Below are 12,517 nucleotides of genomic sequence, written 5' to 3'. Positions count from 1 at the left end.
TATCCATGGAAAGATAGACCTTAGTGAAACTATCCCAGCTGCTTACACAGTATTTTTTTTCCCTATTGGCAAAAGTCCTAAGTGTTAATTGTGAAAATTTATGTTCTCTTTTTACTCTCTACCTTTCTGCAAAAAGTGAAGAGTTGTAGTTACCACCACCCGCGATGTTCTTTCCCAGGGGGCACCACGGTCATGTTTCTGGCATCTTTCTGAGTAATGTTCTCTGGGTGCTTGTGCACACAGACAGGTGAGGGTTGGAGTTTTTGATATAAACGGTGTCATTGATAAAGATGAGATTATTTTACAAATTGCTTTTTCAACAATAATATGGCAGGGTAGCATTTTCAAAGAATTTATTTAAATCATCCCCTAAAGCCGTTTCATGATTTGAGAAGGCAGGTGAGAGATTTTATAAATTAAATGGCTGTTTTTTATATCTTGCGCCTGCACGTGCACTTGTGGCTGGTTGTCTGTCCCGGGCCGGGCAGTGTCTTCCCTGCTTCCCCATGTGCACTCGGCTTAGACTGTGCATGTGTTGGTCTCCCTGTCACTCTGGGCTCTGGGAGTCAGAGCTCCCAGCTTTCTCAGCTCGGGGTCCTCAAGGTGCAGGGCCTGGCCCTGATGGGTGGTGCTGTGGGCAGCTGGGGAGCAGGCTGGCTGCAGCTCTTCGACGGCAGTGTGTGTGCGTGCCCATGTTTGTGCTGACGGGATACAGTAGGACGTGGGATCCAGTCCAGTTTCAGATGAAACAGGTTGGCTTAAATTCTGTTGTTGGCAGTCATGTGTTTGGTATCCGTGCTGCCTTCGTGAGTCCGCAGTACCTTCCCCGTGCTGGCTTCCAGAGCCTGTCCGTCCTGCCTGCCTGGCTGGGAGAGGGCCGTGTACGGGGTGCTTGGGGTCACGGTCCAGGGGTGCCCCATTGGGCAGCCACCTCCCATGGCAGACGGCGGCCTCGAGCAGCTTGTGGAGCTGCTCCTGGAGCGTCTGCGCAGCGTGGGTCAGAATTAGCTAAGCCCACATCCCCGTGGCCCAGAGGGGTTGGCACCGAGAGCCCTGTCCAGCCCCGGCCCCGCGGCATGGTTCCCAAGGCCCCGTCCCCTCCGCTGTCGCCAGGCTTGTCCCATTCCTGTGATTCTACCGATTTCCCCTTGGAGTTGTGTTTCTTTTTTTGAACCCCGGGATTGCCTGGAACCGTCCACGTCAGTGGTTTCCTCTCCTTTGTGATCTCGGTGGGGCAGTGTTTCTGGTCTCTCCCCGTCCCTTGACGCGGCCCATGTTTAGGGGGCAAAGCACTGCGTAGCGCAGCCTCTGTGTCCGCGGACAGGAGGGCTCCTGAGGCCCCAGGCTTCCCTGGTGGCTCCCCGTTTGGGTTCCCGCCCCCCCTGGCCCCCCTCCTTGCCCCAGAGATGTGGAGGCAGCATGCCCTGGTGGGAGGCATGTATTACCTTTGGAGCCGGTTGGGTTTGAGTTGTAAGCTGTCACGACTGTTGGCCATTTTGGGGTCTGCCTCTGAGGGCCCCTCCTGGCCCACAGTGTTGAGTCTCCCGGGCCTCGTGGCAGATGCTGCAGTAAGTTAGCCTCTGACCGACAGCACCTGTGCTGAACGTGCGGCTTTTGTTCCTGGTTTGGTCTGGGCTGTGCCCCCAGGAACCATTAGAGCCCCATCTCCTGTGGGGAGCCCCAGGAGGACCCCGTAGCAGCTGTGCCAGCCTTGGTGGGGTGTTCTGTTCTCGGCTCTGACCCTGTGCCTGCGGCGCAAGCCTTCTGGAGTGTTCTGTGCTGCCCTCCGCGTTTTCTCCTGTGTCAGCCGATGTTTTCTCCAGGAGGATGGATATTTATCTCATTCTGACAATGAGGGTCATTCCGATTCTCTTGGCTTTTTTTGAAGACAGATTGGCATAGGGGTGCTCTGAGTTAAATGCCATTACTTCATTACATTGAAGAGTGACAAATGGCCCGTTGTGAGAGGTGACACTTGAAAGAGGCTGCCCAGCTGACCTTTCCTGGCATAAGGCAGTAAGACAGCTAAGCAGACCGAGAAACATCTCCGAGGCCTGTGTCCCGCGCTCCTGCACTGGGGGGCCCGCTGCCCCTATGAGCTGGGGATGCTCTGTCCTAACAGCCGAGGCAACATCTTGGTGCTTTGAAGGCCCTGGAAAGAGAATGCGTCGATGGAAAACTTCTCAGGAGTAGTCCTCTGAGGATTGTGGTGGAGTCTGTTCCCTGAGATGGGGGATAAAATCAGACCTGCTCTAGGGTGGTAGGGAGTGGAGCTGAGTCCGCCGAAGCCGGAGGAGGCCGCTTACACTCGCACCCGCCGGCTTGCTCTTCCAGCAGGACGGTGTCATGTGCTCGGTAGTGACCCCAGGAGACCTCGCTTCCTCCTCTGTAGACAGGCGGAGTTGGTGCCTCCCCCCTAGGCTGCCTCAGGCCTTCAGAGCCAGCATTTCCGGCAGAGCCATACCTGGCGGGGCTTCATCGGAGGCTGTGTGTGAGCCTGACGTTGGCCTCCCCGGACAGCCAAGGTCTGAGGCCAGGCACCTTGCTGGGCCGTGGCCAGGGGGCAGAGCGGTGCCGGGCTGTGGGAGGGAGAGCCCACAGCCCTCGGGGCAGCTGGGACAGGGCACAGGTCCCCGGCGGGCTCGAACTGAGGAGGGAGCTCAGAGCTGGCCAGGCCAGCCTGGGAACGCCTTCACCATAGTCCTGCATCCGTGGGGAGGAGCTCTGAGCTTCTGCAAGGCATCGCCTCTTAACTCATCTGTGTGCCCAAGGCCCTGGAGCGTAGGGACTGAGCCACCACACGGGGAGCACCTGCTGTGTGTTGTCGCATTGTCCCAGCAAGGGAACGACAGCCCAGTGTTCCACAGGGGACAAGTGATAGGCAGTATGGCCCATCCATGCCTCGGAATGTTCTTCTGCTATATGGAGAGGACTGAGGTGCTGGCACGAGGCTGTGGCCTGGATGACCCCAGGAGCTTGGCGCTGAGCGAAGGGAGCAGACACGGAAGGCTCCATCCCGCATAATCCCATTACGTGCAATGTCCAGAACGGGCAGATGCACGGAGGCAGAGCACAGAGGGGTGGTTGCCAGGGGCTGGGGGAATGGGGAGTGCCTGCTGATGGGCTGGCTTGGGGTGGTGAAAAAGTTCGGGAATTACGTGGTGGTGATGGTTATCCAACTCTGAGACACTAAAACCCAGTGATTTTTGTGCTTTAAAAAAGGTGAATTTTATTGTATATGGACTACATCGCAATAAAATAAACCCCTGAATGAAACCAAAATGCAGAAGAGCTTGTTGAGTGAGCGGGGCAGTGAAGGAATGAGTGGGGACAGAGTGACTTTCCAGGCCTCAGTCCCCACAGACGTGGTCCTGGGCGCCCCGGGGACATGCGGTGACAAGAGGCTGAGAGCAGAGCTGATGGGGACGTGTCCTCGTGGCTGTACGCAGCTGGGATGGATGCGTGTCCAGGGCGGGGCCTGCCTGTGGAGACCGGTGTGGCCCACACGCAGGGCCTGGCCAGGCTTGGGTCTGCACTCGCCTGGCCTGTTGTCACCATTGTGGTTTCTGTCGTGAGCAGGGAGCGGAGTGGAAGGGGGTTCACCGTGGCTCTCGCAGCCACGTGCTGTGACGTGAGGCGAGGCTGTGTGGGGCTGCCTGTCAGGAGGGCCTGTGTCCTGACCACGCTGCCACGGGCTGTCCCCAGGGGCCACACCTGCTGTTTCACTGCAGCCTGTTTCCAAGGGGCGCAGTGGTGGTGGTAGCAGACGTGTGACGGGGGTTCATGAGCGAGGACATTCGATCGTGGGGAGGAGCGCCTGTCACCTCACAGCTACGCAACAGGTGGTAGCAATTAGTATTCTGAGGATTATTGTCATCTCTACCTACTTAAAACTTTCCAAATATGTTCTCAACAGAAATGTTTCTTTGCTTCAAGAATGTTTTTCTTGCAGGGATGCCCTGCATGTTGGCAAAATAAAACAAAATTAAATAAAATGAAAAAATAGAACGCATAATTTCTAAAACATTTATGAGTGTTGTGCTGGATGATAGCGGCGTTTGTAAGGATCTAAAACTAGTTCGTTCAAACGTCTGATAAGCCATTTCAGTTAAGTGTCTGTTTTGCATTTTAAAAATTTTAAGTTATGTTCTCTCATTGGGTTTTTTGTGTCCGAAGAAGGAGACTATCCAGAACACTGCCGCCTGTTCTTTCTCTTCAGGCTCCTGCTTTCACGGGCGCTCGCCTGTAGCCGAGGGGTCTTTGCCCAGCGTGGTTTTGGAAACCCTCACCTTGGGAACCGGTTTTGAGAGAAATTATTGTCTAATGAATATGTAACCACATTAGAAGCAGAATTTTAAACAATCTTATGAAAAAGCTTTCAGATCTGTGTTGGGAATAAGTAATGTCTTTTAGGCCCTCTCTTATTAGGAGGTGAATTGCCTGAGAAGCAATAATTTATAATATATTAATTATGTTAATTAATTGGAAAAGACTCAGAATATTAATTATCTGCAACTAATTAGGTATTAAAATGGAGAACCATTAAGTGATGAGGTTGAAGCCTATGAGCCATCTAGTTCGAGCAAGAAAAATGGGCCCCGGCGTGACCTTGCCTGCCGCGTGCAAGTCTCTACCAGCCGTGCCCCCCCCCCCCAGCCCCGCCCCGTGGTGTGTCCTGTGGATTAACCGCTCGCTGTCTTTTCCATGCTCCCTGGTGCACAGAGGAGGAGGATGTGGACGCTGCCGACGTCTCCCGCGTGCCCGCAGACGTGCTGCGTAACGTCGAGGCCGACACGTACTGGTGCATGAGCAAGCTGCTGGATGGTATTCAGGTGAGCTCCTGCCGGCCTGGACTCTGTATCTGAAACCAGTGTCATGGGGCTGGGGGGCACTGGGCCTGTTGCACAGGCCTGCCTCTGGGCTCAGCCTGGCCACGTGCTGCCTTCTGAAGCCTCCCCTTCTATGCCTGGGCTATGCCTCCTTCACAGGGTCGACAGGTGTGAGAAATACTGCGTGTGTGTGGGGCTCTGCTGGACTTGGTGTCAGTCAGGGTGGATGGCAGAGATTTTTGCAGAAAGGCCGCAGGTCTCCCAGGGCCAGGGGTGATTTTATGGAAGTGGTTTGGGGGAAAGACCCTACACAGAGTAGGAAGGAGGACTGGAGCCTCTTGATGTAGCAGTCCGTGGTCGAGGTAGATGGAGGTCCCCTGGTGGGTGTGGACCATCTTAGCCTCATTCTGTGCTGACAGGGCTTTTGTAGATGCACACTCTGTGCCAGGGGCTGCGTGCCTTCCTGGGGAGGGAGAGGTATGTCAGCAGAGGCCTCCCAGGAGCTCAGTGTGGGACACAGGGTAGACCTGGAGGGGGCATAAGACACGTGCTCCCGAGGACCCGATTTGAGAATGCAGTGAGACTTGGAGGAGGGGTGACGGGGATGGTGGCGGGTGTGTAGAGCCCAGAGCAGGGTTTGGTTGATGGAGGTTTTCTGCGGGACCTCATGGGCTGGGTTCATTCCAAAGATGCCCCAGGGGCGGAGGCCGTGTGGGCGTCTGTGCGCTGTGCCGGGACCCCTTTTGTCGCAGGTGAGTAGGGGAGAAGTTGATGGGGTGCACTTGTTACCTGCATTTCCAGCCAGGCTGGGCCTTCCTGAGCCGTTGTCATGGTGCTGTTCCCGACACCACTTGCCCGTGGAGGCCTTGGCTCAGCTGCTGGGCTAAAAGGGGCCCGAGGAAGACTTTTACATGATGTGGTCTCCAGATTTGGGTCCTGAGGTTTAATTTGAATAAATTAGCCAGAATGACTGTGTGGGAGAGAACGGTGTGGGCTCACCTTACTTTTGATAACTGAGAAGCGACAAAGAGCAAGTAGAAGGCCTTCCCGTAATGACAAGTAAGAACCTTGTTTGCCTCTTACAGAGGAAAATACGATTTTGGCCCAAGTCTCGATTTATCATTCCCCTCCATTGTTAACGTTTTCATATGTGTTAGTCTTCTCCCAAAATGTAAGACTTTTTTTTTTTCCGTCTAAGAAAGGGATTGAATCATAACGTGAGACATTATAAATTTCAGGTGTCACTTCTGTGATCATGAGTGATGGAATTCCTGCCATTTACGTACTTATCCTGCTTCTGTTTGGGAATAAAACCAGCTCTACACTGGAAGTGACCCTGGCTTTTCATTTTTCATCTGAAGTTTGCCGTCTGATGAAATGGGTTTTGGACCAGGGTTGCGTGTGCGTGTGCGTGTGCGTGCATGTGTGCAGTGCGGCTTTCTCCGGGTACGCGCGTTCACTGCCCTCTGCAGGCTGCCGCAAGCCACAGGGCCCTGACGTGAGCAGGTTACCAGCATTGGGGGACTCGGGGAGATCTGTCATTCCCTGAGATGAGGAGAGCTCCTCTGGGGGGCTGTTGGGTGTGTGCGGGTGCCCCCACTGCTTTGTGTGGACAGGTGTGAGGGTCTGAGGGGACGGAGAAGCAGGCGGAAAGACGGACCGGGTGTCAGCGCCCTGAGGAGCTGGAAGCTTCTGTTGCTGCACTTGCTCTCATACACCTGGGCTCGCCCTATCCTCTCTGCTCTCTCCTGACAACTCGAGAGCCGTCTTCCTGGAGCACCTTCTCATCATATCACTGCCCTGCTTGAAAACCATTGAGAACTCATGCTTGGCCTTGTTAAGCGAGGCCCTGTCAGCCTGGCCTTCACCAGTTCCCTGCAGCTCAGGAAGTTCAGGGCTGTCTATCGAGTGATGCTAAATCCACGTGCCAGGGAGACTGCAGGGAGTCCGAGTCGCTGGGCCACGGCCGTGCAGCAGCTCTCCTGCTCTCCTCGGCAGCAGCGATGGGGCTTCCCGTGGTCAGTGGGCAGTGATGGCTAGTGTGTCCGAGTGGCTCTTAGCTTCACAGCAGAGCAGATGTCACACTCTGCACACACACAGATCCCTTGCCTGGGGTCAAAGAGCCTGTGTTGGGACCCACATGTGAGCTCTGAAGCCTGTGGTTTTCTACTCTGCTTTATGACCGTGTCCAGCTGAAATCAGTGGAAATGACTTCCATTTTGCTGGCTACGTTCTAGAGGGCAAAAACCACATCTGCTCATTTTTCTGGAGACGTAACTCTGCTTTCGGCTCACCTTGTGGCCTCAGTCTGAGACTCTGTTCTGCATTTGGCCAGAGTGTGGTGAGCGCCTGCTATGTACAGGGGCTGTGCACAGTCACCAACCTGTTGTCCCTGCAGGATGCGTATCCTGGTGGCCAGGGGTGCGTGGAGAGGACCGCCGATGGACGGCAGAGTTCTAGGGGTCCTGGAGGTGGGGGGCCAGAGTTCTGGCGCTTGGGAGCCTCTTGTCCCAGGAGGATGACAGACTAGGCCCAGAAAGAAGCTGCTCCCTCCCAGCATATGCCTGGAGGCGTTGGGTGATGTTGAGCAAGAATTGTCTAAAATTTAAAGCTGGACTCCTTACCAAGGGGAGGGAGTCCTCCCGACACGAGGAGTGATGACCCCACTAGTGGACGCTAGTAAGTGTGAAGGGAATGATTACAGTCATGCCTAAAAGTTAAGGTTTTATTATCTTGGCAAGGGGTAGAAATAAAATAAAGCTGGTCCTGCATAGGGAAATCCTGGTGCTACTCCAAAACAAAAAAAAAAATGGTTCTCCATCAAGGCTTTCCAGCTTCGTGTCTCGGGGCTACGTTACAGTCTTCAAAAGTCATGAGGAACTCAAAGAGCTTTGACTCATGTGGGTGAATTCTGTCGGTATTTACTATGTTAGAAACTCAAACAGAGATCATTTAAAAATATTTAGTAATTTATCTTAAAGTAACAGCGATAAATTCCTTATATGCTATTATAAATAACATATCTCGGTAATTAATATTTTTGAAACATAACTATTTCGTGAGAAGGAGGGCACTGTGTTCCCCTGTGTTAAGACCCTGTAAGGTCTGACTCCATAGAAGATACCTAATTTCTCACGTGTGCTTCTGCATTCAGTCTGTGGAGATATGTTGGTTTTGATGGGAGTATGTGAAAATAGTCCGGCCTCTCCCAGGCAGGGCGTTGGGAGAGGGAGGAGAATTTTCATAGCGCTCTCCTGACGACTGTGGATGTTTGCTTGTTAACACTAGACCATAGCTTAGCATACGGTGGCTTCCTGAAGGTTGCCTGCCGTGTGGCAGCTGAAGCCATGTCAGCCACCATTTTGTACTCAGTGACGTTGAAGTCCGTTGGCCTGTCTTGCACGTTGAGTGGTGTTTTGCCCACGTGTGGTTCTGTAGCCTCGAATGCTGACCGTTTGGGGAATAGTGGGTGACTGAGGTGTGCTGAGCTTCTAGATGCTGACGCACTTCGTCATACAGCATCACGTCTCGTAGCATTACCACTGTCTTGTCAGAAGAAGCTGCTAAGCCCAGAGTGGCAGACAAAAGTTCTTCAAAATTCAGAGTTTGGCTTAAAAGCTCAAATATTATTATTGGCAACACATACTGCCGGTTGTTTTCCTTGAAATGACAGTCTTTGTTCATTTTTGAGAAAGTGCTAAATACCCAAGTTTGAATAACCAGTTTGCCTGTTAGTCATTTCTTCTAGTGAAAATGATGTTTCTTGAAAAATGTTATCTAATTCACTCACAGCTCCCACAATTGACCAGGGGCGTTTTGGGAAGAAATCACTGTTCTTTGGTACACATCTCAAGGGCTTTCTGTGTTCCCCACTTTGCCACACAGAATATTGAAAAGATGTTTACTTGAGGGTCGAGATCTAACGCAATATTAATCATAAAATTAGGAACTTCATCAAGGACATCCTTAAGCAAAATTGCCTTTTATTTATTTTCTTCACCATGAGTGCGAGGTACTAAGAATACGCTTGGGTGGTACTGCCTTGACTCATGCCAATGTGTCTGCATTTTGTTCACCTTTCACACCAGCCATGCAGGCGGCAACGCCATGACAGAGGTAAATAACGTTGCTATTATTAGGAATGTGGTTTTGATCTCAAGGACCGCTTGAAAGGGTCTCCTGGACAGCAGCGGTGGACCGACTGCCCTGGAGAACCGCCGCCCTGGGGGCTGCTCTCTCAGCACAGGCCTGTGGTTTTCCCACAGAAAAGCCCCCTGAAGATGAGCTCACGACGGAAAAAGCATGAGACAGAGAAAGTGTGCGCCAGGACTGGACATTAACTGGCATTGTGATTAGCAGTGATCTACCCCAGGGCCTTGACACCCTATAGCAGCCATGTGAATGGAGCCAAAACAGGTAATTAACGTGAAGAACAAGACTCTGAAAGGAGAGCTCTCAGGTTTTTGAAAAGAGCCCAACAGAACTTCTAGCAACCAAACTTACGGTCGTTGAAATCTACCATTCATTAGACCCAGCAGAAGAGAGGATTAAAGTAGAAGGAGAAAATTATTGAGTGGGCAGCACCGAGGGAGGGCACGGATTTGGAAGAGAGGTTAGGGCAGAATGAACAGCAGGCCTGGGATGGGAAGACATGCCGTGGGAGCCCCTGTGCACACAGGTGGTGGCCAGAACTTTCCAGCACCTGTGAGAGACATGGGCTTTTATGGTCACTAAACAAACAAGTCTCAAGAAAGTGACATTAAAATATCACACCTGGAGAAACCGGAGTGAAGCCGCTACATATGGGAGGTCAGAGAAAATGTCATAGGAACGGCCAGTGACAGACAGATGAGTCGTTCGGGTCGACGGTTGGATGGGAAATAGGCCGCAGCAGGAAAAGTAGAGGCCAGAATGAGATGCATTGTGTTTGGTGTTCTGGAGAAGGATAACTGTCAGGCCGGACTGGATTTACAAACAGGATCCAGCTATACACGACTTACAAGACACTCACCTAAAACGTAAGATTACAAAATGGCACAAAGGAAGGGGTTGGGAGAAGCGCAACAGATCAACACTAACCGAAATAAGAGCTTGGCAGTAGGGTGGCTCTTATGCATTATTAGATGAAATAGATTTTGAGGCAGAAAGCATTATTTGGGATAAAGAGCATCACTGCTGAGGGACAAGTGGATAAATTTACCAGGGAAGACACAATCCTGAACGTCTGCTACGACAGCACGCATGTGCATGGACAGAAGTGTATCTCTTGAGTGTGCGTGTGTAGGAGGCAGGCGGGGAAGAGAAGAGGCAAAAATTAGGCGGAAGTTCCTGAAGATACTGTCAGTGCGAGACGCTATTCTAAATTCTTTGTGTTTGTTAACTTGGTGTTAACCTCAGTTTCCCTGCAACATGTCTATCAGGCGTTTCCCACTGTGGGGCGAGGAAGTTGCAGACTTGGGATTCAGACCCGCACAGTCTGGCCCCAGCTTTCCTGCATCTCAGTAATAAGCAGGTTAGGCAGACAAGAACTTGCAAGATCGAGACATATTTGTGCCACAGAGTTCATAAGGTTGAGCTACTGGCCATATCTAGAACCCCACGCCCGGCACACACGCAGCATGTTCCCTTTCTTCCAGCGTGCGTGGGACATTCTAGAAATGGCTGACCGGTGGTTCTCGCGGAGCGGTGCAGACCAGGGTCGACACTCTCTCTGGGCTGCGGCCCTGGCACGCAGACTCACCCAGATTCCCTGGGAAAAGGGGTGGTGGGCCGGAGTCCAAGGCCGGGCAGCTGGGTTGGCTTTGGCAGCTCTGAGAAAGGCCCGTAATTTGCCCCCCCCCCCCCAGGTTTCGGGCCTGCTCACTCATTTCTGATGGTGTCCTCGCGCTTGGTGTTTGTAGGGGACGTTCTTTCTATGGAGGGGCCTTGGTGCTGGGAGAAAAGAAGCAGCTGCGTTTCCAGGTGAAATAGTCTCATGGTGGAGACTCGGTTCGCACTGTGGTGCCCTTGAGCTCCTGCTGGCTCTGTGAGCGGTGAAGGAAGGCCATTGGCTCGGCCCTCAGTGGCGGCAGGTGGGGTTAGCGAGGGGCCATCTGCGGCCCAAACTAGAGCCTCAGCTGGGTGGTGGTGGGACGGGCAGAGAGAGAGCGCCGGGCAGACTGGGCAGGCCTCGTCCCCTGTGGTGCAGCTGTGAGTACCCGCGGTGGGGTACCTACTGCCTCCTTAGGGTTGCTGGGGAGGGCCTGGGTGTGGCAGCGAGGGGGCAGGGATCAGGGTACTAAATGGACAGTCCTGCCCGGGGAAGAATCTTACCAGGACTTCGTGAAGAGGTCTAGCCAGCAGATCTGCGGGGAAGTCGTCCACCCACGTGACCCTGCTAATTATTCTGATGGGTTGGTTTTGTCTTGACAAGGGGATGTGGTTATGAGAGGAGTCTTTATTTGGTGGTGAAATGGGCCACGTGGATCTGCCTGGTGGGCCGTGCAGTGGGGGGTTCCCACAGCAAGGGGGTGGCCTGGGCTGTCTGGGCACAGGCGGTATGGGGGGGGGGACGGGACGGGACCGTAAGTGTGGAAGCCATGGCTGTGTGCTTCCGTTCTGTTTTCTAGGCTGCAGGGGTGCATATCCTCCGTGCTGGGGAGTGGCCTTCTTGGGCTTTTCCCCGTCTCTGCGCGGTAGTGGCAGCGCCAGGCCGAGCTCGTGCTCGTTGAATCACGGCTTCCCCGTTTGCCTCTCCTGCAGTCATCCTGTTACTCTCGGATTCATTACTTAACAGGACAGCCTTTTTGAGGAGAAAAGGGCTGTTGCCCTTTATAATTAGCCTTCTACACTTCCTCTCCTTGGGGAAGCATTCCTCAGTTCAGAGAACTGGTCGGTGGCCTGGGAGTGAGGGGCTGTTGGGGAAAGAGACCGTGTTATCCTGGAACTTGTCAGACAGAAGGCTGGAAATATGGTGGCGTGGCGCCGCGCGTAGAGGATGTCCGGGCCTCTGCCAGCCCCATCCCCGGGGGGCTGCAGGGCCCACTGTCTCTCAGGTGTCGCTGCTGCGCGTCGGCCGTTGAAGATAAGGCCAGTGAGGAGAGAAGGGACAGACATATCACAGGAAACCAGAGCGGGTGCGGGGAGCCCTTGGAGCGCTTTCTGCTCCAAGAAGGAGAGGGGCCCCCAGCATGCTTGGAAGGTGGCCCAGGATCCTTAGAAAGGAGTGTAGACAGCCAGAGCCTGGGGCGGCCAGAGGCCTGGGGGCGTTGTTCTTTCCCAGCTCAGTGGAAACAGAAGAAGCGAGGGGGTCTGTTGCTTGGGAAGGTGGCTGAGAGGAAGCTCGCTCACGTGGCCCTGATTTGGCTGTCTTCACCTGGAAGGAGCAGCCGAGCCGTCGTGGGGAGGGAGGGAAGGCCGGGCCTTGGGCCCGGCCCCGTGGATGGAAGAATGAAGAAAGAGGCACCTAGTCCGTGCAGATGTGTTTCTGTCTCAAACACGAGATGAATCATGCTCTGTGTGTGGAAGGATCTTTAGAGAAGGGATTTTAGAGCCTCGTCGATAAAATTGAGAATTCTTGGCAACGTTTTAGAAAGGTTTATTAAATAGATAAGAGTGTGTTGGTTACTGGGCTGCAGCGGAAGATTCATTAAGAATGAGTCATTGAGCAGCAAACACTTTAAAAATGAAAATTAAAAAAAATTCAATTC

At 53.2% G+C, this 12,517-nt stretch overlaps 1 protein-coding gene across 2 annotated transcripts in view; it reads left to right on the top strand.

Moving 5' to 3' along the window:
• Nucleotides 1-12,517, top strand: part of TBC1D22A (TBC1 domain family member 22A) — a 336,855-nt gene that overhangs the window by 179,214 nt on the left and 145,124 nt on the right. For both annotated transcript variants that reach the window (XM_073882613.1, XM_025881542.2), the window contains one exon: nt 4,723-4,832. In XM_073882613.1, the coding sequence (XP_073738714.1) occupies nt 4,723-4,832 (110 nt within the window). The remainder of the gene's footprint in view (nt 1-4,722; nt 4,833-12,517) is intronic.

The sequence above is a fragment of the Callorhinus ursinus genome, unplaced genomic scaffold (assembly GCF_003265705.2).
Source record: "Callorhinus ursinus isolate GAN/ISIS: 27379988/994484 unplaced genomic scaffold, GSC_fseal_2.0 scaffold48, whole genome shotgun sequence".
Taxonomy (NCBI): Eukaryota; Metazoa; Chordata; class Mammalia; order Carnivora; family Otariidae; genus Callorhinus; species Callorhinus ursinus.
Note: the sequence above shows the minus strand (reverse complement) of the source record. Positions and strands in the feature narration are given on the sequence as shown.